At 37.7% G+C, this 27,345-nt stretch overlaps 3 protein-coding genes across 9 annotated transcripts in view; 2 read left to right on the top strand and 1 right to left on the bottom strand.

Moving 5' to 3' along the window:
* LOC128218026 (kelch domain-containing protein 10-like) overlaps window positions 1-19,573 on the top strand; it is a 35,025-nt gene extending 15,452 nt beyond the window's left edge. For both annotated transcript variants that reach the window (XM_052925537.1, XM_052925536.1), the window contains 6 exons: window positions 1,280-1,422; window positions 2,281-2,365; window positions 3,943-4,024; window positions 5,338-5,385; window positions 9,386-9,525; window positions 13,355-19,573. In XM_052925537.1, coding sequence (XP_052781497.1) covers window positions 1,280-1,422; window positions 2,281-2,365; window positions 3,943-4,024; window positions 5,338-5,385; window positions 9,386-9,525; window positions 13,355-13,561 — 705 coding nt within the window. In that variant the 3' untranslated portion in view covers window positions 13,562-19,573. The remainder of the gene's footprint in view (window positions 1-1,279; window positions 1,423-2,280; window positions 2,366-3,942; window positions 4,025-5,337; window positions 5,386-9,385; window positions 9,526-13,354) is intronic.
* Window positions 19,574-19,613: 40 nt separating this feature from the next.
* On the top strand, window positions 19,614-20,870 carry LOC128216175 (immunoglobulin G-binding protein A-like). Its single transcript, XM_052922752.1, has 2 exons — window positions 19,614-19,894; window positions 20,066-20,870. Exons 1-2 carry the CDS (start codon window positions 19,614-19,616, stop codon window positions 20,868-20,870), a joined length of 1,086 nt encoding a protein of 361 aa, XP_052778712.1.
* Window positions 20,871-22,668: 1,798 nt separating this feature from the next.
* Window positions 22,669-27,345, bottom strand: part of LOC128216947 (dedicator of cytokinesis protein 3-like) — a 186,104-nt gene continuing 181,427 nt past the window's right edge. For all 6 annotated transcript variants that reach the window (XM_052923696.1, XM_052923698.1, XM_052923697.1 and 3 more), the window contains one exon: window positions 22,669-27,307. In XM_052923696.1, coding sequence (XP_052779656.1) covers window positions 26,813-27,307 — 495 coding nt within the window. In that variant the 3' untranslated portion in view covers window positions 22,669-26,812. The remainder of the gene's footprint in view (window positions 27,308-27,345) is intronic.

Below are 27,345 nucleotides of genomic sequence, written 5' to 3'. Positions count from 1 at the left end.
GCGTGCTTGTCGAATGGGTATTAAATTACCCGATGGCGAGGGTAAATATACAAAGTGAACAATGTCAAATTATTGGACAGCTTTGTTATCAAAAAGCTGCCAGCATCAGATGAGTCTTTCCATACCCCCCAAATAGAATAAGCCATCAACAAGTTCTAGTAGTCGAGTCCATCAAGATTGATACTTTTTAATATTCATAATATGTCTTAGGTGTTATTTTCTACTTTAGTTAGACAATATTATAAGGGAATAAAGCAAATAATAAAATTGCAAGTTGATTTTTCATTTTGCGAGTTGCCTCAAATTGCACTCGCAAAATTTTGCGAGTGCTTCTAAAAGTTAAATTCGAACCCTGTCACATCTCCTCTATTTAGTTATAACGGCAGTGGAAAATCAGGATATGGCGAGTTGAAAAACCTTAAGTTACATTATATATTTTTTCCTCTATTGTACAAATCAAATTTATGTAAAATAATACTCTATGAAAATAATGAATAAACAATGTTAATGTGAATTACTGTAGCATCATTGTGCACTGTCAATGCTGTTCTAAATGTGTGCAGATGTGAAAAACTCCCGCTGCCTTTACACAGAGTACAATGTCAATAGTACAAACTGTTTCAATGATAAGGGTTGTTTTTTCAGACTTAGCTACCTTCTTTAATGCTTTGCTAAAGGTGTTGACATGAAGGGAAGCCTTCCAAAAGTATGGCATGTAAAGAGATACTGACACATTTTTTGCACCATTAAAACACCCGTGGTTATATGTCAAAATTTGCTGGTTTTCTGAACAAAACGCTCTGTGGCGGTCTCAAGAAATATGTATGTTTTGGGGTCAGTGTTTTTGTTACTAAAAATGACTAGAAAAATTGTTTTCACTCAGTTACTTGAGTAAGATATAACAATGTTACATATCGATAGCTTCACTTCAAAATGCCAAAGCTGCATTTTTTTCTGTTTCTGAATTTTTACATCATTAAATAATAATCATAATGGCGAGCCGCATCTTTCTGCAAAATGCCGAGTGAATAGTCCAATGAGAAAATGTTGTTGTATCTTGTGATCAAAATGCAAAGCAATGATTGGACATCTCACAAAGAAACAAAAATGCCGAACCTTCAAAAATTGTATCTACAAAAATTGTAACTTCGGCATTTTGTAAAAAAACAATGTGTGATCAAATTACCAAGATTAAATACTAAAAACTTTGATACGTTGCTTCATATATTAAAAACAGCTTTCATAGCATTGCGATGTTTCTTATTATATTGTATTTCAGGCATTGGCTCAAATAGATAACTACATGTATATTGTTGGTGGAACAAGTGGTTTTACCTATGACATGGACATTAACAGACTCAACCTCACTGATCTCACGTGGGAACATCTCGAACCAAGGTCCAAATATGTGCCAAGTGAAAGGTAACTGGATATCATGCGATTTTTAATATCTTTAGTGTATAAATTTGAAATGTTTTTATGCCCGCTAAGTTGGGCATATTAAAATTGTGTCGTCCACCGGTCCCATTATCTGTGTCTTGGCTGTAACTTTGTCATGAAAGGAGGAATTTGGCACATATGTTGGGTACATAAAGATGATGTGTCAAGTGCAAGATTCATAACCATACCTCAAAGGTTATGGTCATACTTACAGGTTTATTATTATGGAATGGTTTTGCATGTCCAGGCTGTAACTTTGTCATGCAGGAAGGGAATTTAAAATAAATTGGCTTATGTGCTCAGTACCTAAAGACATGTCACATGCAAGACCCACGACCCTACCTCAAAGTTCAAGGTCACACTAAGAGTTTAATCAGTATGGAATGCTGTATATATGTACATGTACTTGTAATATAGTTGGTTGTTTATTTATGACATTTTCCAGGTGTATACGTGAGCACATATTTTTTGAGTGTATATATCAACACATATTTTTGAGGTGTATACGTGAATGCATAATATTCCAGTAGTATATGTGACCGCATATTTTCCATGTGCATATATGAGCACATATTTTTCAGGCAGAGGTTTTAAGCCCTGAAGGTTGCAGTTGGTCATGCCAGACTGTTACTTTGTCATGTAGGCACATATATAGGTTATAGTTGGTCGTGCCCAGGCTGTCCAGCATTCACTTACTGTGACACCTCTTGTTTATTTATTGATTTATTTACAAGTTTTTGCAATGATCGCCCCATACCAATGTAACTAAGCTCTAGGAAATTGCTTTATACAAGCTTCTGGTTGAATTAGTGTTGATGTTTAATTTTGTTAACATTACAGATACCGACATGAAGTAGTTCACTATGAGGGCAACCTTTATCTGTTTGGCGGGGGGACAGCAGGCATAGAGTACCAACTGAAAGAAGTCAGTACCAGTACTCTATTAAATATCTCTGTAACCACTGAAGTGATTGATTCAAAATATCTTCAAAGTCTTCATGGGTAGCAGAAAATATACTAAGTTATGTAATTCTTGTTCCAATTGATGGCAAATTATGGGCCTTTTCCTTGAAAAAAATGTTAAAGCTTTATAAATTATGGTTTTAAAGTTTTGCCTGTGAAAATACCATTCTTTTGCTCGATCTTGGCATAACTCAAACAGGATTAAAATTACGGTCATGAAACTATCCTTTTGGAGAGAGAGCAAAACCTTGTTTTCAGAGGGCAACAATTGTGGTTGCTATGGCATCAAAGTAGTGAGAATTTCTTCTTTCTGGATCCTGCGTTATCTTAAGAAGTATGCAAGCTACCGGTAATTTAATGAAATAAGTGTGTGATTAGATGGCAATAGGGAAATTATAAAATGATGGACAAAAAATATTGCTGCTTTGTCAGTTGTAAAACATTGTACAGTTGTAAAGAATCTTTTTGCTCAGACATTTGCATTAGAATAGTTAAGGAAGTACCAGCTGCACACCATTTTTACAACTTTTTTATTTTTTGTCTTGGAAAGAGCCAATTTTTGCGTAAATATCTCCAAACCAATGATATAAGATTGCTGACAAAAAATCAGATCGTAGATTTTCATATTTCCGTATGAAAATTATTGTTTAATGGCTTAAAGCTGCACTCTCAGAGATATTCCATTTTTACAACTTTTTTATTTTTTGTCTTGGAAAGAGCCAATTTTTCCCTTAATATCTGCAAATCAATGATATAAGATTGCTGACAAAAAATCAGTTTGTAGATTTTCATATTCTGTTCGAAAATTAATGTTTTATGGGTTAAATCATTACTAACGGTTTAAGAAAATGCATAAAAGATCAATTTTTGTCCATGGAATTTTGCAAAAATTGGCTTGTTCCAAGACAAAATATAAAATAAGTTGTCAAAACGTTAAATCTGTGAGGGTGCAGCTTTAAACCGTTACTTAAGGATTAAGAAAAATGCATAAAATATCAATTTTTGACCTTAAATATAAAAATCTGCGATCTAATTTTTTGTCAGCAGTCTTATATAACTGGCTTTCATGGATTTTCGCAAAAAATTGCTCGTTCCAACAAAAAATAAAAAAACTTGTCAAAACGTTAAATCTGTGAGAGTGCGGCTTTAAAATGAATATAAATAAACATGACTTGAAACTATTTCAAAAGGGGCTTAAGCCCTTTTACCCTGCTTTGGGCGTAAATCCCTTATTCTGGAACAGACCCGGCTGTTTCCCAGGATTGCCAATTATCAACTGTTGGAACTCAGTTGATAGAACACTTCATTGTAGAGTTAAAACAAATATAATAATGTCATAGGCTCGCCACAAGTCTCACCAACACCTCAATTTTTGGTAAATTTTATTTAAAAATCATTTAAACGAAATTTTATCTGTCAATTATAGCCCCTGGTAATTGTGAAGTGTTAGGGGAATGCGTATTGTGAGTGCAGACCATGTATTTTGTGTGGGTACCAGTTGTTTTAGACATATTGTGTACTGTGAAAGTGTTGTTTCAGATTGATGTATTCCACATTGAGATGAGGGTTTGGGAGAAAGCCCCAACAGTGCCATACCAAGACATTGATGGAGGAAAATCACGTACATGAATGATTGTTTTTATATAACCAGTTGTACTCTTCACATTTAGTAATCATAATATTCTTTTTCTTACCTTTTTGAATAATTTTGAAGAGAAAATAGTTACACAGATCATTTTTATTTAACTTGTTGATACAGATTTTTGTATAACTTGTTTATGAATAAGATTGTATACCTGTTGTTTTAGACTCGTTAATCAGCAAGATAGTATGTCCGTAGTTTTAAACACATTAATTAGAAAGATTTTATGTCTGTAGTTTAATAAAACATTCTTTCATGACAAAAAAGAATTTAATACAAAGAGAAATATTTATAACCGCAATAAGTCTGAAATAAATAGACAGACTTTCATCAAAACACGAACAAAATATAATAGAAAAAAAATATAAGACCTTGTTTGCATATAAGACTAAAGAAGGTCAACGCTTAAACAAATTAGCACTTTCCAAACCACATCAATTTTGGAAAACAATAAAGAAACGTAATGAAAGGAAGATAGATAAATGAAATTCTTCTAACGCTGACTATTTGTTCAACCATTTCAAAGATATGTTTGACCAAAATGAAAATCATGACGAAGAACACCGAGTCTTATAATGATGCGAAAAATGATGATCAAATCTTAGATATGGAGATCTCCAGAAATAAAATGATAAAATATGTTTTTATCTCAAAATATTAATGATGGCAATGGTATTGGTTTGTATGTCTGTAGCTTTAAACTTGTTAATAAAGAAAATTGTATGTCATCAACATGTTTGTAGTTTTAAACTTGTTAATCAGCAAGTTTGTATGTCTGTAGTTTTAAACTTGTTAATCAGCAAGTTTGTATGTCTGTAGTTTTAAACTTGTTAATCAGCAAGTTTGTATGTCTGTAGTTTTAAACTTGTTAATCAGCAAGTTTGTATGTCTGTAGTTTTAAACTTGTTAATCAGCAAGTTTGTATGTCTGTAGTTTTAAACTTGTTAATCAGCAAGTTTGTATGTCTGTAGTTTTAAACTTATTAATCAGCAAGTTTGTATGTCTGTAGTTTTAAACTTGTTAATCAGCAAGTTTGTATGTCTGCAGTTTTAAACTTGTTAATCAGCAAGTTTGTATGTCTGCAGTTTTAAACTTGTTAATCAGCAAGTTTGTATGTCTGCAGTTTTAAACTTGTTAATCAGCAAGTTTGTATGTCTGCAGTTTTAAACTTGTTAATTAGCAAGTTTGTATGTCTTAGTTTTAAACTTGTTAATTAGCAAGTTTGTATGTCTGCAGTTTTAAACTTGGTAATTAGCAAGTTTGTATGTCTGTTAATCTGTACTCTTTTCCAGTGTATCCAGCTGGGAGGAAATGTCACAGCTGCCACCTGCTCGCTGACAGTAAGTACATTCATATGGACTGTTTTAGCACTTCCGAACCTAACTTAAGGAATTGCGCATCAGTTGAAGTCTTTCCTCGTCCAATTATTACCAAATGTTGAAAAATTGTATATGGGAATAGCACATCAGCTGCTTTTGATAAACAGCCATTCCAGAGTTATGACTCTTGAATTGTCAAAATTTTATCCAATCAATTTTGTCTGCTCTCAAACTCAACGCATTTCTTATATAATGTATAGTTAACTATGTTAAAAGGTTTTTGGTCATAAACAGCTATTCCTCATCTGTGTTTGATGAATAGTCGGATGAAACAACTCTGGAGTTATGGCCAAAAATTAGGTATTCGAATATTCGAAAAAAAGTGTAATAATACTAATTCTCAATAAAGAGAATAAAAAACCTTTTGCCTACAACTGTAGAGTTTGTTTGTCTTGTTTTTACAACGACTGGCCCCTAATGCCAGAGGTGTGAATGTGATGACAATACACTAAACACGTGTCATATGTCATTTAGGGACATATCGTCGGGTACTGTAAAAAGTCCCCCTACTGTTACAATATCTGACTAGGAATCGGCTTCAACACTAATGTTTTGTCTTGGCTGGAAATTAAGCTGTGCAACAAAGCTCAAATTGCCGTGATGATATGAATGCCATGTGCTACAATAATGTTGTGACATATATGTGCTTTAAACTGTTCTCCATGTTTCGATACAATGTTCGTGCTTTGAAATGTAAACATACAGTATAGGGTTTTAGGATAATTTTTCTCTATTGTTGTTCAATAGATGAGTCAAATCCAGATATGTTTTCGTTTTATTATTTTACTACTTCCCGAGTTGGTTTGAGTTTTCCAAGTTATATTTCGTCAATTTAGAGGTCAATCTCAGAACGAGGCCGCTTGTCCTATGGAAAGACCCTCCATTGGCGCAAAATGCTATTTGACTAGGAATGCATCTTATTTCACATTGTTTACAAATATAAAGGCAGCGGAATTGAAATTATTTGATTTTGTTGTTTGTCTGTTTTTAATGTACTGGTTTTTTTTTATTCCTGAAAATATCGAATTTAAAAAGGCTCATTTAGGGGAAATCAGGGTCCACCGCGCGACAAAGTAGGGTAAATTTGCCCGGGCGAATAATAATAGTAGTTTACAACATCTTCCCAAATATGTATTTCGGTGATCAAATATTCGAATATTCGTTCGAAAGAATTAACGAATATTCGAATATCAATTTTGCCATTCGTTTGCATCTCTAAAATTTAGTTAAAATATTTATAGGCATAACCACCTCAACTGCATTCCCATTATTAAATGCACTATTTATTTTCCATATATTTTCCAGGTGTAACTACATATTTCCCAGGTGTATAAGTAACCACATATTTCCCAGGTATACAAGTAACCACATATTTCCCAGGTGTATAAGAAACAACATATTTCCCAGGTGTATAAGTAACCACATATTTCCCAGGTATACAAGTAAACTCATAATTCCCAGGTGTATAAGTAACCACATATTTCCCAGGTGTATAAGTAATATATATTAAAAAAAATACAAAAACATCATTTGAAGTAGTTGTGACGTCATATGCAAGTTTGACATCATTTGAACGTTATATGCGAAAATAAACAAGCATCATTCAAAACAATGATCAGAGTGTATGAAATGGCGTCATCAGATCGCATTGAAGATCGGGCAGTTAAAAAGTTTTGTAGTGAATTAAGGAAAACGCCGACACAAACCTACAAGATGATACAGGCGACAAGTGTCAGGGTCAGTCGCAGTCTGGTTTTTGAATGGCATCGGCGTTTCCGCGACGGCATAGAGAGCCTTGAAGATGATGAGAGTAGAGGAAGAAAAAAGAAATATGGTGCAACGTTGGTGACGCATTAGCAAAGGACCGACGGTTAAAGGTCAGAATGTTGTATGGAACAATTCCTAGAATACTTACTGAGGATCTACAAATGTCGAAGGTGTGTGTGCATTAATAATACGATATGAAAATATTATTTCTTAAAAATAGTTGCTCATAAATGATTAAGCATCTTTATGTTAAAGAAATCTATTTTAATTAGATCGGATTTTTTTTTATCCTACTAACTTGCCCAGTCTAAGGATCTAAATAACTTAATAATTGAATTAATACACGTTTTTTTATTTTCACAAATGATTTTTCAATTTTAAACAAATAATGATCGCAGGTTCATGCACGCTGGGTTCCACGCCTGTTAAAAGACCATGAAAAAGAAATCTGTGTCCGTGATTCCAGAACTTTCTTAGGTATAGACGGGAAGGAGACGGATTTCTTAGTAGGATAATAACAACAGACGAGACGTGGCTTTGGTTTTACGACCCCGAGTCAAAATCGCAGTTGGCCGTGTGGAAACGAAGCGGATCCCCACCCCCGGGTGTCAAAGAGCTGCGGAAAGTACATGTTCATCATGTTTGTTGACATACAAGGGATGATTCTTAGCCGCATAAATATACGGTATAAAAAAATAATATATATTATAAAAAAATAATCTGCATTTACGGTCATATGGCTTGGGGCGGTGTGCCCCAAGCCATATGACCGTAAATGCAGATTATTTTTTTATACTTAATAATTAGTTGTTATTCAATTTTCGAGTTTTGATATAAATATCACTATGTATTTCAAACATTTCCTTATGTTTGAAGTAAAAACTATTTAATTGATATATATTAAGCACTTTATGTACCCCTTTTTTATTTTAAATGAACAGAAATTATGTGTTATTTTAAAATATGTGATACCATACTTTTTATCTACTGTAATTTTGTAAGTTGCATATAGCGAATCGTTTCCTGTCACACTTATTATCACATATGCGGTCCGTAATGTCTTTTTCACGTGAACAGGTATTCTGCCGGGATCTCATGCACGCATTGCAGAAAAAGAGACCAGGGATTCCCCTGGAGAATTTCATTTTGCATATGGTCAATGTATCGTCCCATACTGCACAGACGTTTGGAGATCGGGGTCCTCGGATTCGAGACAATTTTGCACCCACCATATTCCCCACATTTGGCACCTTTTGATTTTGCCATCTTCCCGGCAATCAAAACAATTAAAAGGAAATCGTTTCGATTCGCTGACAGATCTCTGCACGGCAACATCACAAATTATCAAACAATATGACTCTGAGTGGTATAGGGAAATATTCCGACACCAATGGATTCATCGCCACCAACGGTGCATCCAGTGTGACGGCGATTATTTTGAAAAACACTCAAATGCATCCGGCGTGCGCCGGGTCTGTGTTAGTGACCTTGTTCAGAGCCCTGTAATTTTTGCAACATACATACTATTTTCATGAAATTGTCAGTGTTTGTAGCGGATACTATCCACGTCTTGTTAATGTATATTTTGAAGTATAAATATTAAACCATATTGGTTATGTGAGAACAATCCTGTTTATTTTGGATCATCCCTCGTATTTCCCAGGTGTATAAGTAGCCACATATTTCCAAGGTGTACTAGTAACCATATATTTCCCAGGTGAACAAGTAGCCACATATTTCCCAGGTGTATAAGAAACCACATATTTCCAAGTTGTACAAGTAGCCACATATTTCCCAGGTGTATTCATGACCATATTTTTTCAAGGTGTTTATGTGACCACATATTTTCAAGTGTATGTGACACATATTTTCAAGTGTATGTGAAACCACATATTTTACATGTGTATACATTACTACATGTTTTCCACGTTTAATGTAAGCACATATGTTCAAGGTGTATACGTAGCAACATATTTTACATGTGTATACATGGCTTCATGTTTTCCACGTTTAATGTGAGCACCTATTTACCAGGTGTATACCTAGCCACATATTTTACATGTGTATACATGGCTTCATGTTTTCCACGTTTAATGTGAGCACCTATGTTTCAGTTGTATACATAACCACATATTTTACATGTGTATACATGGCTTCATGTTTTACAGGTATAATGTGAGCACATATATTCCAGGTGTATATGTGATAGGAGGACTAGGGGGTGGCAGAATCCAGCAGAAGATCTGGAGGTTACACCTTCCAAGCCTCCAGTGGACCAAACTAGACTTCTCCCTGCCCAAACCAGTCTACTTCCACTCCAGTGCCCTCACTCAGGTATAAATACTCTGGTTTTACACATCTTGCATCAAGTAGTTTTGTGAAATTTGGAGTACTCTGTGTACTGTTTGGACCCAGCAAGGTTGTCCCCCAGGAATCAGTACGTCGGACAGGTTACAGAACGCAAAGGTACGAGAGCTAGTGTATTGCAGCCATATCCACTACTGTCACACTCTGTTTCTGGATATCTAGTATCTAAATGTGGCTGGTAATTGTAGTCCCTTCCATCTCATGGCATTTAAATGCACTTAAAGTCGTAATGGAGTCAAGGCAGGGCCAAGCAATGGGTGCAGGCAAACACCTTCATAAACTCTTAGAAGCAAAAACTTGCTTAAAGGTCAAGGTCACTGTTACTTCCAATAGCAAATTGCTGGCAATAAGATGCATTGCAAGATATATATTTCTTGCATACCGGATGTGTGTTTCCGGTCATGTGACCACTGCTGGAAAAACCCATCTTACGCCCCCCATGTAAGATGTGTCACGCGCAACAACGCGCCACTTCTTATTTCTTTTATTGCATGGTTTATGAAAAAAATATTATACTATTGCAATAAAGCGCAATCAAATATAAATTTATAAATAATCAGAACAAAACATGATTTTTAGTTATTCAAAATTACAGCGCTTTATGACGTCAGTAAACAACGTTGCACGCGCTTTTTGATGAAATGTACAAAAGTTTGTTTTCTACATCATTTTTTCCACAAATTGATATTTTTAGATATGCAAGAAAAAATATAAATCATGTGTTTCCGGTCCGGATTGAAAAATCCGACTCGAGGGCATGCGCGTATTGATGTGTCACACGCTGCTTTTATAGATATCACTTCTATTCCAATGGCACTAATTTTAAGGTATCCTAAATACACAAATAAAAAAAATCCTATAAAAAAAACACTTTTCATATAGTCCAATGAAATAGCTTGTTATACTGAGGAGCCAACACAATGGCGTCTTGCTGAAAAAATGCAAAAATTGGAATAATCTTATTACTTTTATTACTTTTTGGATTTTGTAACAGGATGGAAAATATATCAAACTGAGCCGCGGAAACAACGTCAATATTGTTGATTCAAATAATTGAAGCAAATTTAAGGGGAATTTTCTAGAAACATGTCACCCTTCTTGCTGTATATCATGGTATATGTCATCTTGCATCAACAAGGTTGATATTGGTGGAAAAACAAAATGTGGGGTTTGTGAAGCTTCATCAGTTACCAGTTTGTTGTTTTACTAACTGTTTTAATTTATTATTTTATAAGTGGGATAAAGATTATTGAAAAAAGAATTTTATTGCGTACTGATGCTTTGATTATTATATACTAAGTTGGTATTTGGTTAATGAAAAGCATTTCATGAATTATTGATGTATTGCTCTGCAAATAAATTTGTTTGTTACTTCTTTTGTTGTATTGACACTCCAGTTTGCTTCAAAATTGAAGCCAGTAGAGCCCTCAAAAGGGCTTCTAAAATGCAAGTTTTTCTTTGACAATTTCCCCTTTAAACTACTACTGGTGGCCTTTAGTGGCCCCCAAACCCCTCACCGATATAGTTTCAGCCCTTACTGGTGGTCTTTAGTGGCCCCCAAACCTCTCACCGAATAGTGGCCCCCAAACCCCTCACCAAAATGGTTCCAGCTCTTACTGGTAGTCTTTAGTGGCCCCCAAACCCCTCACTGCAATGGTTTCAGCCCTAGCTGTTGGTCTTTAGTCGCCCCAAAACCCCTCACCGGAATGGTTTCAGCCCTAACTGTTGGCCTTAAGTGGCCCCCAAACCCCTCACCGAAATGGTTTCAGCCCTAACTGTTGGCCTTAAGTCGCCCCAAAACCCCTCACTGGAATGGTTTCAGCCCTAACTGTTGGCCTTAAGTGGCCCCCAAACCCCTCACCGGAATGGTTTCAGCCCTAACTGTTGGCCTTAAGTGGCCCCAAAACCCCTCACCGGAATGGTTTCAGCCCTAACTGGTGGTCTTTAGTGGCCCCCAAACCCCTCACCGAAATGGTTTCAGCCCTAACTGTTGGCCTTAAGTGGCCCCCAAACCCCTCACTGGAATGGTTTCAGCCCTAACTGTTGGCCTTTAGTGGCCCCCAAACCCCTCACCGGAATGGTTTCAGCCCTAACTGTTGGCCTTAAGTGGCACCCAAACCCCTTACCGGAATGGTTTCAGCCCTAACTGTTGGCCTTAAGTGGCACCCAAACCCCTAACGGAATGGTTTCAGCCCTAACTGTTGGCCTTAAGTGGCACCCAAACCCCTCACCGGAATGGTTTCAGCCCTTACTGGTGGTCTTAAGTGGCCCCCAAACCCCTCACTGGAATGGTTTCAGCCCTAACTGTTGGCCTTTAGTGGCCCCCAAACCCCTCACCGGAATGGTTTCAGCCCTAACTGTTGGCCTTAAGTGGCACCCAAACCCCTCACCCGAATGGTTTCAACCCTAACTGGTGGTCTTTAGTGGCGCCCAAACCCCTTACCGGAATGGTTTCAGCCCTTACTGGTGGTCTTTAGTGGCCCTCAAACCTCTCACCGAATAGTGGCCCCCAAACCCCTCACCGGAATGGTTTCAGCCCTAACTGGTGGTCTTTAGTGGCCCCCAAACCCCTCACCAAAATGGTTTCAGCCCTAACTGTTGGTCTTTATTGGCCCCCAAACACCTCACCGAAATGGTTTGAGCCCTTAGTGGTGGTCTTTAGTGGCCCCCAAACCCCTCACCGAAATGGTTCCAGCTCTTACTGGTAGTCTTTAGTGGCCCCCAATCCCCTCACCGGAATGGTTTCAGCCCTAACTGGTGGTCTTAAGTGGCACCCAAACCCCTCACCGGAATGGTTTCAGCCCTAACTGGTGGTCTTTAGTGGCACCCAAACCCCTCACCGAATAGTGGCCCCCAAATCCCTCTCTGGAATGATTTCAGCCCTAATTGGTGGTCTTTAGTGGCCCCCAAACCCCTCACTGGAATGGTTTCAGCCCTTACTGGTGGCCTTAAGTGGCCCCAAAACCCCTCACCGAAATGGTTCCAGCTCTTACTGGTAGTCTTTAGTGGCCCCCAGACCCCTCACTGGAATGGTTTCAGCCCTAACCGTTGGCCTTAAGTGGCCCCAAACAGCCCTAACTGGTGGTCTTTAGTAGCCCCCAAACCCCTTACCGGAATGGTTTCAGCCCTAACTGGTGGTCTTAAGTGGCCCCCAAACCCCTCACCGGAATGGTTTCAGCCCTAACTGGTGGTCTTAAGTGGCCCCAAACCCCTCACTGGAATGGTTTCAGGCCTTACTGGTGGCCTTAAGTGGCCCCAAAACCCCTCACCGAAATGGTTCCAGCTCTTACTGGTAGTCTTTAGTGGCCCCCAGACCCCTCACCGGAATGGTTTCAGCCCTAACTGTTGGCCTTAAGTGGCCCCCAACAGCCCTAACTGGTGGTCTTTAGTAGCCCCCAAACCCCTCACCGGAATGGTTTCAGCCCTAACTGGTGGTCTTAAGTGGCCCCCAAACCCCTCACCGGAATGGTTTCAGCCCTTCAGCTGCCAGGTCAATTACATCCCTGTTATTACTTCAGTTGTAATTAGTAACAAGTCTTTAAACTGTAATAACTTTAGGTATAACAAACACTTGGTGTTTTACATATCAGTAATCAGCAAACAAATACTTTACCAAATGATATAGAGTAACCAGGCATTGAGGTTAAGGGAGCAATCAGAGAACTAGCTTACAGATGGGTTGGATTTTTTAAACAGAAATTTCTTGTGTAAGTCCTTATGGTTTAAAAGAATTTATTCAATCAAGCACTAAACCTGCATTTATGGTACAAAAGAAAGTTCTTATATCTTATTCCAGGATGGCTGTTTATTTGTGTTTGGTGGTGTGACTAAGATAGACACAGAGCGTACTAATGACCTACAGTGTGTGTGGCTGGCTATCCCAAGCCTGCGGACAATGAGTTGGAGCGTAGTCTGGTCTTGTCTGGATAAAACGAGGCTGGCCGAGACCCGGAGTAGGCTTCTGCAGCTGGGTGTGCCTGCTGACCTCCTCCAGTCTAGATAGCACAGCCCTGTGCAGTTTCAATACAGTAAACACTGCCAGAAATGAAGAGATTAGCCTTGATGTTACCTGGTTACAAGGATCATATCAGCACACTATGATACAAGCAACCATTCACAAAATATGAAGAAAATAATAAGAAGCTGATACAAAAAGAGCTTAAGTTTGTACTTGAAGAGTTCTTTACTCACAGATCCAAAGAGGGTGGTGGGTTTAAGGTGGACAAAATGTCAGGAGATTTGCAAGCATAATAATTAACCGGACAAGAACATCACCTTCATATTTTTTTATAAGCATTGTTACAAAAAAAATCAAGTGCAATCCCAAATTGAAAAACTACAACTAATTTTTAAATAATATTTCAATGGGTTGTCACAGGTGAACCAAAGAAGCAGTTCGTTTATTTTCTCTCACAATTATTATTTTTGTTCTGGAGTTTATTTTTAATTTCGATAAGATTCTAGGAATTATTCTTAAAGAAATAATTTATCAAATGATCAGAAAATGTTTTGTCCTGGGATAGTTTAGATAATTTTAGAATTATGTATACCGTACACACTTAATTGATTGTTGGTATTTGATATTAGAATGTGGTATATTTTAATATTTGATATGTCAAATATTTTTGTTGTTAGATTATTTTGCAATTGTGCCAGTAGTAAATATTGTATAATACTCCCTGAGTGTTGTACTCACTATTCAGCGGGATTTTGAGTCATTTGTACAGGTCAGTAATCCTAGAATGGCTCATGTGTGTTACTGAAGGTCCAATGTACAATTTATGTCACCTGTGTGGATGGCAACCATACAGGGATCATGTTGTCTGCCATTGTTGTTGTCTGCGTCTGTGCCCTCACACTTTTGTTTCTGCTCACTAACTGTTTAGCTTACCAGTGCTCAAGGTGAGCTATTGTGATTGGTCTTTGTCCGGCGTCCGTCCAACAGTCCGTCCGTCCTTCAAGAATTGCTTAAAAAACATCTCTGAAACTACCTGGCCAAATTCAATGAAACTTTACAGGAAGCTTCCTTGAGTGACCCTCTACAAAAATACAACAAGTGGTCACGATTGATCGACAACAACTAAATGGGCGACTTCCTGTTTTGCTTTAAAAAATATCTTCTCTGAAACTACCAGTCCAAATTGAATGAAACTTTACAGGAAGCTTCCTTGGGTGACCCTCTACAAAAATACAACAAGGGGTCACGATTGATCAACACCAACAGCAACAACAACAAAATGGCTGACTTCCTGTTTTGCTTTAAAAAAAATCTACTCTTAAACTACCAATCTAAATTCAATGAAACTTTACAGGAAGCTTCCTGGGGTGACCCTCTTCAAAAATACAACAAGGGGTCATGATTAATCAGCAACAACAAAATGGCTGACTTTCTGTTTTACTTTAAAAAACCCATCTCTTCTGAAACTACCAATCCAGATTCAATGAAACTTTACAGGAAGCTTCCTTGGGTGACCCTCTACAAAAATACAACAAGGGGTCATGATTGATCAACACCAAAAGCAACAACAACAAAATGGCTGACTTCCTGTTTTGCTTTAAAAAACACATCTCCGTTGAAACTACCACTCAAAATTCAATGAAACTTTACAGGAAGCTTCCTGGGGTGACCCTCTTCAAAAATACAACAAGGGGTCATGATTGATCAACAACAACAGCAACAACAACAAAATGGCTGACTTCCTGTTTTGCTTTAAAAAAAACATCTCCTCTAAAACTACCAGTCCAAATTCAATGAAACTTTACAGGAAGCTTCCTTGGGTGACCCTCTTTAAAAATACAACAAGGGGTCATGATTGATCTGCAACAACAACAACAGCAGCAACAACAAAATGGCTGACTTTCTGTTTCGCTTTAAAAAACCCATCTCCTCTGAAACTACCAATCCAAATTCAATGAAACTTTACAGGAAGCTTTCTTGGGTGACCCTCTACAAAGAAACAACAAGGGGTCACGATTGATTAACAACAACAACAACAGCAACAACAACAAAATGGCTGACTTCCTGTTTTGCTTTAAAAAAACATCTCCTCTAAAACTACCAGTCCAAATTCAATTAAACTTTACAGAAAGCTTCCTTGGGTGACCCTCTACAAAAATACAACAAGGGGTCATGATTGATAAACAACAACAACAACAACAGCAAAATGGCCGACTTCCTGTTTTGCTTTAAGAAACATTTCCTCTGAAACTACCAGGCCAAATTCACTGAAACTTTACAGGAAGCTTCATTGCATGACCCTCTACAAAAATACAACAAGGCATTGAGATTGATCAACAACAACAACAAAATGGCCAACTTACTGTTTTGCTTTAAAATAAATCTCTGAAACTACCAGGCCAAATTCAATGAAACTTTACTGGTAGCTTCATTACAGACCCTTTACAAATATAAAACAAGGCATCGTCATCAGTAAAGATATGTTTAAATTGCAACATTTTTATTAATGCTTTATCACAGAGTTGTGGCCCTTTCCTTAGTTGAGTATTTTAGGGCAATCATGGCCCTCTTGTTTATTTGTTGTCCAATCGTTACCAAACTTGGTCACAATGTTTATTGACATGACATCTTGACTGAGTTGGATCAACACCCAGAGTTATGGTCCTTGATTTATCAATTTTTTTTTATCTTTCAATCTTTACCAAACTTTGGTAGAATGTTTATGAACTTTTTATCTTGACTGAGCTTGATATAAACAGTCTGGGTTAGAATGTAATATATGTTGTCGCTTGTCTATTTTTATGAAATAGATTTGTTTAAACCAAGTATGGCCTATTGTCAACATTGTACTAATTTCACTTTGTCCATTCTCTAATTTAAGCATTGCTACCGAATCTTACTTATCCGGTGGTTCTAATACTCCTGATATCCCACCGCTACCACCAGTGTTACAGAATCACACTTAACCGGTGTTGTTAAAAACTTTGACATTTCACCACTGGCCAACAGTGTTACCCAATCTCACCTGCTACAACAAAGACTAACCTGGGAGCAAAGATCCTTTTCAGGATTCCTTGTTCGGTAAAGTAGTTCGCTGCCACCAATATTTCTTGAGATACTTCAATAGCCCTTTATTTGGAGAGCTTCACAAACATGAAGAAACAAACACATTATAATTTTCTTCTACTACCATTTATTCATTAACATATAACTGCATGCCTGCAATGTTAGTTAACCTATCTCCGCTGGCAATGCCCACTGCCAACAGTATTATTTAACTGCTGTGCCTGCAGTGTTTCATAACTACCCTCTGCCTCTGCCTGTCAGTATAACATAACCCATCTCTGCCATCAGTATTACATTACTGCTGTGCCAGCCGTGCCCATTGCAGCCGATGATGCCCTTTGCTGCTGACAATATAACACAACCGGTGGCAGAGCACTTAGAACTCTGCAGGTAATTTCAAAACAGGTAGAGCTTCCAACTGGAGCCCTAAGCCTGATTCATTAATGTCAAATAGAAAAGTATTTAACAACCCACACAAATTACATTGTGAAGGAGAACACAGAACTGTTGCTAATTCCTAAATTGCAACAGCATTTCTTATCCAATCTTTACCAAACCTTTGTTACAATGTTCATTCCATTAACAGTGAGATCACAACATTAACTCTGGAGTTAATGCCCTTTGATTGTCAAAATTGTGCCAAAATTCATTTTGATTTCTTTCTTACTTGAGGGTTTGTTATCTAATCTTTACTACATTGGGTAACAATAGAGCATAATGTATCAAACAAGTTTGACAAACAGCCAGATCAAACTATACACCACATGAGTTATGGCCCTTTAAATTTTAAAATTTTAACCGAAGTTACTTCGACTGTCCACTCAAAATAACTCGAGCATTTCTTATCCAGTTCTAAGCAAGTGGGTCAACAATGGTAATGGGGATAATTTCTTATTTGTTTCAGATAAACTAGCAGATTACTGTAATTTTTCCAGAGTCCGTACTGATGTTTGATTATATCCCTTGACCAAGCAATGTTTGGTGCGGGGAAATGACATAGGAAAAGCAATACAACTATATGTCAATGTTATGCTGTCCAATTTTCCATGCTTTTCTTAAATTATGCAAGGAATAGATGAAGGCATTGATTAAAAGTGATATTTTACTAGTTTTAGCCTATGTTTAAAAATGGTATTGATTTTATATGAAAAAAATCTGTATTGGCTATGGCATTCAAAATATTACTACTAAATTTGCTTCTGCGATGATGGACCCGCACGGCAGGTGACATATGACATTCGAAATATTCTAGTTACCATTACAACTTACAGCCTGATTTTACTGTCACTCGGTGACAGCACTCAATACTGGCAACATACATGTTCTGAGTTACTCCCACTTATTGAAATATATAGAAATGTTTTTTTTTACCTTGTTGTCAACTATTACAGGATTGTTATTATGATTATGTGTGTTTACACTATTATGTTATTAACCATGTTTTCACATAGTGAAACCTGGTTATTAGAATGACGAACGTCGTTGTTCGGGCGGCCGGGTAGCGTCAAACTTACCTATGAAACTGAATAATTTCAGTAAGGGTTGACATATCTTGACCAAAATAAAGAAAGAGTTTATGGAGACCTTTCATGGGATTGCGTTTGGGGTCCCTAGAGTCAAGGTCTCTGTTACTAAAAATTGTAAAACAGTTGAAACTGAATAACTTTAGTTAGGGTTCACATATCTTGACCCAACATGGTATAAAGGAAGAGTTTATGGATACCTTTCATGGGATTGAATTTGGGGTGCCTAGGGTCAAGGTCAAGGTCACTGTTACTAAAAATAGAAAAACAGTTGGAACTGAATAACTTTAGTCAGGGTTCACATATCTTGACCCAACTTGGCATAAAGGAAGAGTTTATGGAGACCTTTCATGGGATTGCGTTTGGGGTCCCTAGGGTCAAGGTCACTGTTACTAAAAATTGTAGAGTGGTTGAAACTGAATAACTTTAGTTCAAGTTCACATATCTTGATCAAACTTGGTATATAGTTATGGAGTTTACGGAGACCTTTCATGGGGTTGTGTATAGGGCTTTTAGGGTCAAGGTCACTGTTACTAAAAAGAGAAAAACGGTTGAAACTGAATATCTTTAGTCAGGGTTCACATATCTTGACCAAGCTTGGTACATAGAAAGAGTTTATGGAGACCTTTCATGGGATTGCGAATAGGGGTCAAGGTCACTGTTACTAAAAAGAGAACTAGAAGCGCCGCAATGCGACGAAACCAGGTTTTTGTTATGGGCAATCAGAAATTAAAGCCAATTAATTTGTTGTATGACTTTATCTTTACTTTTATCAAAAAGAGACGTAACTGAAAATTACTGTTGGCGGAAACCATTTTTCTATTTTTGCAAAACATGCATGGATCACTGTTAGATTAGATTCCAATCGACATAACAAGTTTTACTGAACAAAGTTCTTATATTCTGTAAACTAACCATATGTGAAGGTTAACCAAGGGGATATGATTGTCAACAAACATGTTCGTTCAGTTATGGTGTGTTTTTTAAATTTCTTGACCTATGTACAATTTCACATTGTCAACTGTTCCACGTTGTTTTTAGTTAGTTAGTTTCAGCTTGACCCACTGTGATACCAACTTAAATCATGTTCATTTGTCAGTTCTGGGACTTCAGTTTCTAGTCAAAATAAGATTCAAGATGATTTGAAGAAACAGAATTTGATACAGAGTCCATAGCACTTTTGTGAATAGACCTCTTGGTTCTTTAACATGCTCTCAGTGAAGCACTGATACATGAGATACAACATTAAACTTTGAAAATGGTGAAGTCAGTACTAGTCTAAACCCGACTTTTCACACCATTTTCACCATTTTCAAAGTTTAATGCCTAGCTCCAGACATATGGTACCCCATTTTAATATATTACTTTTTGTGAAGTGTTTTAGCAAATGGATCAATTGCCTTACCTGATATGATAAACATGCCTTATTTTTTTTTTTTTTTGAAGAAGTGAATGCAAATGGTTAATTGAATAAATTATGTCCCTTGACATGGGTATTGTTTTCATGTATGACCAAAAAAACTCTCAAACAAGGGGACAGAAAGAACTCAAACCTGGAGCAGAAACTCTCAAACCTAAGACAGAAAGCACTCCCAAACCTGGAGCTGAAAGCACTCTCAAACCTAGGACAGAAAGCACTCTCAATCCTAGAGCAGAAACTCTCAAACCTGGGACAGGAAGCACTCCCAAACCTGGAGTTGAAAACACTTTCAAACCTGGGACAGAAAGCACTCCCAAACCTGGAGCTGAAAGCACTCTCAAACCTGGGACAGAAAGCACTCCCAAACCTGTAGCTGAAAACACTCTCATAGTGGAGACAGAAAACACTCCCAAACCTGGAGCAGAAACTCTCAAACCTGGGACATAAAGCACTCCCAAACCTGGAGCTGAAAGCACTCTCATACTGGGGACAGAAACACTCCCAAACCTGGAGCTGAAAGCACTCTCATACTGGGGACAGAAACACTCCCAAACCTGGAGCAGAAACTCTCAAACCTGGGACAGGAAGCACTCCCAAACCTGGAGTTGAAAACAATCTCAAACCTGGGACAGAAACACTCCCAAACCTGGAGCTGAAAGCACTCTCAAACCTGGAGCAGAAAGCACTTTCAATCCTGGAGCAGAAACTCTCAAACCTGGGACAAAAAGCACTTCAAAACCTGGAGCTGAAAGCACTATCAAACCTGGGACAGAAAGCACTCCCAAACCTGGAGCTGAAAGCACTCTCAAACCTGGGACAGAAAGCACTCTTCAGTCCTGGAGCAGAAACTCTCAAACCTGGGACAGGAAGAACTCCCAAATCTGGAGCTGAAAGCACTCTCAAACCTGGGAAAGAAAGCACTCCCAAACCTGGAGCTGAAAGCACTCTCAAACCTGGGACAGAAAGCACTCTCAGTCCTGGAGCAGAAACTCTCAAACCTGGGACAGGAAGCACTCCCAAATCTGGAGCTGAAAGCACTCTCAAACCTGGGACAGAAAGCACTCCCAAACCTGGAGCTGAAAGCACTTTCAAACCTGGAGCAGAAAGCACTCTCAATCCTGGAGCAGAAACTCTCAAACCTGGGACAGGAAGCACTCCCAAATCTGGAGCTGAAAGCACTCTCAAACCTGGGACAGAAAGCACTCTCAGTCCTGGAGCAGAAACTCTCAAACCTGGGACAGAAAGCACTCCCAAACCTGGAGCAGAAAGCACTCTCAAACCTGGAGCAGAAAGCCCTCCCAAACCTGGAGCAGAAAGCACTCCCAAACCTGGAGCAGACTCTTAAACCTGAGACAGGAAGCACTCCCAAACCTGGAGCTGAAAGCACTCTCAAACTGGGGACAGAAAGCACTCTCAATCCTGGAGCAGAAATTCCCAAACCTGGGACAGAAAGCACTCCCAAACTGGGAACGAAAAGCACTCTCAAACCTGGGGCTGAAAGCACTGAAATACCTAGAATAGAAACTCCCAATTTGAAACAACAGACAGAAAGCACTCCCATACACACTCTGAACACACTCCCAAACTTGGGGGAAAAATAGCTCTCCCAAATCTAGGAGGGAAAGCACTCCCAGACCTTGGGCAGAAACCCCCAAACCTGTGACAGAAAGCAATTCTAAACATTGCGCAGAACACATTTCCCAAACTAGGCCGATCACAGAAAGTGATTAATACCCCACACGCCCAAGTTATGGGTTATGAAATCAAGTGGAACGTGCTTCACTTAACATTTACATGCCATAGAATTGTCAATAATATAGAGACATGAGGAAGGTTGAAAAATATTGGTACTGTTATCAGGGATGTGATTTGTCCGCGGATTTGTGAAATTCCGCGGATCTAATGCCCCCCCCCCCCCTTTTTTTTTAGCTGATTAAAAAAGTTACTAGAGTGCTTTTGGTTGTTAGAGTTGATATTCCTGTGTGCATTAAATTTCAAGTCAGAAGAACCCTCAAAAGAGCTTCTAAAAAGGCAGTGTGCTTTTGACCCCAAAAGTGCCATAAGAACCCATGGCCGAAATGGTTTCAGCCCTTTAGCTGCCAGGTCAATCACATCCCTGTGTTATGTGAGCGAAATTATAACAAAATATGCTAGTGAGAAGGTTGCTGTGACCTTGACTTCAAAGATTGGGACACGTGTCTTGTGTTTGACATGTCCTCATACTATGGTGTTCACTTCTGCCAATAATTTTAAAAAAACAAAATTATGTGACCAAGATATGGACCTGACACAAAATTTACTCTGAAATCATTTATTTTCGTGGGCTTGAAATTTTGTGTTTTTTCGAAAAAGGACCATTTCATGGGTTCTCAAAATATTGGTTAAAATTATCTTAACTGCTATCTTAAATCGTCTACAAAATCACCAGGGCCGATCTCGTGCTATTGCAATTATCGATTGATTGGTAATTTAAAGGTCAAAACAGGAGGTTGATAATCAGCTTGTTTTAATGTTCCAGCAATGTAATACAAAAAAATTGAATGGATGTATTAATTATTGACTTTAATTCATTATCATTGAGGTAAAACAATATATAATATGACTATATTAACAGTAAAATAAACAATGACTTAGGTGCTCTTAAGTGGTATACCGCGACCATTTACATGGACAATATGATTTCAGAATTAAAGGTCAAATTTTCTTTGGGATCTTGAATTTATGGATTAGCCAACCCACGAAAATTTATGTCCCAGGACTCCCACAAACATTTATGATTTCACAGTAATATCAGTAAGGCTTATACAAAGTTTAGAAGGATGCTGTGACCTTGACCTCAAAGGTAGGGACACCAGTCTTAAGGTTGACATGACCAAGCTATATAGGATGACCGCAACAGTGCTGTTGTTATTTTACAGTCAAAAATGGGCATAACTCAAGAATCATTAAAGCATGAGTTATGGGCCTTGCTGTTTATGTGTGTATTGCCTCAGGCAACATTTGTACCCAGTTTCATTAAAATATCTTTACCAGTTTTCAAGTTGTGGTCAAAGCTATAAATTTGGTTCTACAATGACAACGCCAATGAAAAACTGGCGAGCCAAAACATTATTATGACTTTACTGAATTGAATCAAAACGAAGATGATTTTATAGATTTAATTTGATCACATTAAATTAGAATTTAGCAATAAAAACAGTGAAAAAGGCATAAAAATAACCAACAAATGTACACACTGTTGCTCTTAAGTAGTGTTTGTTAGCTAAAATAGCAAAATAAATTGTCTTTGTAACGTAAGAAATAACTTGATCATATCATATATGCCAGTACATACACAAGTCCAGCACTTTCAGGTCTCTCAACAAATGACATGAAATTTAGTAGCATGCTCATGATTATACTGTTTTCTGATTAACATAATTATACACAATACATTAACATAATTATACACAAAACATTAACATAATTATAGTATTTGATAATTAGTCTGGATAACTAGGCACATTTGTAATTGACAAAGTATTTAAATGAAGCATGCCCATAACCTTTAAACTAGTCAGACAAACACAGTCATGTTTAAAAAGAATCAGTAAAATAACATGTATGGTACAAGTAAATATTCTTCCTACTCTCTATACATAAGTAGAAGGTGAATGGTTGAACTGACCTACCAGGGTATAGATCAGTAGAAGGTGAATGGTTGAACTGACCTACCAGGGTATACATCAGTAGAAGGTGAATGGTTGAACTGACCTACCAGGGTATACATCAGTAGCAGGTGAATGGTTGAACTGACCTGCCAGGGTATATATCAGTAGAAGGTGAATGGTTTAACTGACCTACCAGGGTATACATCAGTAGACGGTGAATGGTTGAACTGACCTACCAGGGTATACATCAGTAGACGGTGAATGGTTGAACTGACATGCCATGGGATATATCAGAAGTCAGTAGAAGGTGAATGGTTGAACTGACCTGCCAGGGTATACATCAGTAGAAGGTGAATGGTTGAACTGACCTACCAGGGTATACATCAGTAGACGGTGAATGGTTGAACTGACATGCCAGGGGATATATCAGTAGAAGGTGAATGGTTGAACTGACCTACCAGGGGATAAATCAGTAGACCATGTATGGTTGAACTGACCTGCCAGGGTATACATCAGTAGAAGGTGAATGGTTGAACTGACCTGCCAGGGTATACATCAGTAGACAGTGAATGGTTGAACTGACCTGCCAGGGGATATATCAGTAGATGGTGAATGATTGAACTGACCTACCAGGGTATACATAAGTAGAAGGTGAATGGTTGAACTGACCTACCAGGGTATACATCGGTAGAAGGTGAATGGTTGAACTGACATACCAGGGTATATATCAGTAGAAGGTGAATGGTTGAACTGACCTACCAGGGTATACATCAGTAGAAGGTGAATGGTTGAACTGACCTACCAGGGTATAGATCAGTAGAAGGTGAATGTTTGAACTGACCTACGAGGGTATACATCAGTAGAAGGTGAATGGTTGAACTGACCTACCAGGGTATACATCAGTAGAAGGTGAATGGTTGAACTGACCTACCAGGGTATACATCAGTAGACGGTGAATGGTTGAACTGACCTACCAGGGTATACATAAGTAGACGGTGAATGGTTGAACTGACCTACCAGGGTATACATCAGTAGACGGTGAATGGTTGAACTGACCTACCAGGGTATAGATCAGTAGACGGTGAATGGTTGAACTGACCTACCAGGGTATACATCAGTAGAAGGTGAATGGTTGAACTGACCTACCAGGTTATATATCAGTAGAAGGTGAATGGTTGAACTGACCTACCAGGGTATACATCAGTAGAAGGTGAATGGTTGAACTGACCTACCAGGTTGTATATCAGTAGAAGGTGAATGGTTGAACTGACCTACCAGGGTATACATCAGTAGAAGGTGAATGGTTGAACTGACCTACCAGGTTATATATCAGTAGAAGGTGAATGGTTAAACTGACCTACCAGGGTATACATAAGTAGACGGTGAATGGTTGAACTGACCTACCAGGGTATACATAAGTAGACGGTGAATGGTTGAACTGACCTACCAGGTTATATATCAGTAGAAGGTGAATGGTTGAACTGACCTGCCAGGGTATACATCAGTAGAAGGTGAATGGTTGAACTGACCTGCCAGGGTATACATCAGTAGATGGTGAATGGTTGAACTGACCTACCAGGATATATATCAGTAGAAGGTGAATGTTTTTACTGTAGCATTATTATGGACATGATGAAGCAGCTTCCTAAAGAAAACATTCTGTGAAAGTGGAAGATTCAGCAATCACTCAAGATAGGATTATGGTTCTTATGCATTGCACTTGTGCATATGGCCATCTGTCTATGTTACAAGTTTCATTGAACTTTCATCACTAGTTTTAAAGAAGACTTGATCATTAAATTGACAAAATCAGAGAGCGCAAATACAATTGTTAGTTTTACTAGCATCCTACTTCTATAGATTACAGAATATGCATCAACATTTGTCCTAGGAAGTAGCAAAGAATACATCAACATTTGTCCTAGGAAGTAGCCAGAATACATCAACATTTGTCCTGGAAAGTATTACAGAATACATCATCATTTGTTCTAGGAAGTTTTACAGAATACATCATCATTTGTCCTAGGAAGTATTACAGAATATGCATCAACATTTGTCCTAGAAAGTAGCACAAAATACATCAACATTTGTCCTGAAAAGTAGCACACAATACATCATCATTTGTCCTAGGAAGTATTACAGAATATGCATCAACATTTGTCCTAGAATGTAAACAGAATATGCATCAACATTTGTCCTAAAAGTACACATCCGTAGATTGAGAAACAATTAATAGCTATCTTCTTTGAATCATTTAAGTACATTATGGTAGAAAAAAATATCATGATTTAAAAACAATATATAATAACATTCAGCTCATGTACTAGTGTATACATTATGAGCTATTGCTGTGTTTAAATATAAAATCACACAATACAAATTTATTATGCAGAATAAAATCTCAAAAAAATATATAATAAACAAATTGTTGTAGATTTATTGTAAAAAATCAGTAACATGAATTAATGACATTAAAAATAAAAACAGTAACTGGTTGGAGAACAGTAGCCAACAATCGTCATTTATTTTCCTCCATTTATTTTGTTCTTGGCAATTGTTCATGTAAATTCATAAAAAATGTGTCATTTTGCCTTGAATGTTATTTGTTTCAAAAGAATCATGCAGATTTTGTGATTGGTTCAAAAGTACAAACATTCTCACATACGTCATAGTCACATGGTATTGACTGTGCATGTGTAGTGTCAATATGCATGCACAGTTAATCTCAAGCTACCAAGACCAATTTCCTTATTTATTTATAGCTATCGGGTTTTCCCCAAAAACATATTTTGTCATTATTGTATCAATAATTGTGCGACAAACTTTCAGGAATGGATTTCATTAAATTGCTTGATTAAAAAAAGGTAGAAATGCAACACCGATGTCCACATCCTGAATACAAAATTCACCTTGATTTTTGTTGATTATTTGGTTTATCAATGGAGACAACTCATACAAACACATGCTCGTCTAGTTTTATTTTTGGGTTCCTCAGGGGTAAAAATATCGCAAAATTCCAAGAAGCAATTCAAATGAGAAAATAATATTATTGCTGTATTTTAATTTTTAACAAGGAAATGGTCATAATTAATTTAGATTGAAATCGGCCTTCATGTGGTCGATTTTTTTGCTATCAAATTGTATCATTTTCATCAAACACACTATATTCACCTCATTGTTACAATGAATGAGAGTATTTAAGCTGATATCGGGATGGCATTCAATTAAGAGTGATAAAAAGCATTTATTGGGTTTAATGTAAAAAATGCCAGGTACTGCTTCTAACTGTTACCTGGTTAAAGTAGGCCTTATTGATTGCCCACATCTTTGCCCCTTTGTGCAGATTTCAGGACATCACAATTTTTCAAAATAAACAATCACACACAATTGACCACTTATTTGTGTAACTCCAAAACAGGCTTGTATTTTTCAGTCAATACCTTTTCCAGTGAGAAAATCTTTAAAAGCCTGTCAAAACTGCAGGACACTGATCTTCAACCAGAATATTTCAATTTTGTTTTTCTAATAATATATATATATATTATACACTTATAACACAAATTGTACAAATTATTCACATCTACTGTGACACTTCTTTTCATTTGTTTTTGTGCAAGTTTTTGCAATCATAAATTGATCACAAATTTGTAGAATGATCATCTGATTTCTTTGGGACTGCCAAAGATTGATTTATACGAGGTCTTGGGCTGGGTATCCGAGGAACATTTGATCCCAATCTGCTAGGAATCGGTGGGGCTGTTGAGGGGGATGTCAATTTATCGTCATTCTCCCTAAAATTTCTGTTTTTGCCAGCACCAGGACTGTGATTTGATGGAGGTCGTTGGGGAGCTAATGGCCCTCGGTGTCTAGTAGTTACTGCTTGTGCAGGAGGTGACTGCTGTGGGCTTGTCAGGTCGAATGTGGGTCTGGTACCCGTAGATATGGTAAGGTCAGGTGGCCTTGACATTGATGTGGCATGGTCCGGGGATCGCAACCCTATGGTATCTGAGCTGATTGACCCCTGCCTTGGAGGAAGGGGCGGGATGTCTGGGCCATCAGCCAATGGTGAAGTAGGCAGATCAGTACCACTGATCTTGGGGTAAGCCTGCGTCTGGTCCTTTTTTAGTGACATCTGCAAACAGAAAATATCAGATTTGTATCTCAAACTTA

This window comes from Mya arenaria, chromosome 14, assembly GCF_026914265.1.
Source record: "Mya arenaria isolate MELC-2E11 chromosome 14, ASM2691426v1".
NCBI lineage: Eukaryota > Metazoa > Mollusca > Bivalvia > Myida > Myidae > Mya > Mya arenaria.
Note: the sequence above shows the minus strand (reverse complement) of the source record. Positions and strands in the feature narration are given on the sequence as shown.

Bases quoted from the DNA above. Each gene is read 5' to 3' on its own strand.
- LOC128216175 (XM_052922752.1), top strand. From the start codon at position 19,614: ATGACCAAAAAAACTCTCAAACAAGGGGACAGAAAGAACTCAAACCTG. The intron at 19,895-20,065 runs GTAGCTGAAAAC...TACTGGGGACAG, and splicing joins CAGAAAGCACTCCCAAACCT to AAACACTCCCAAACCTGGAG.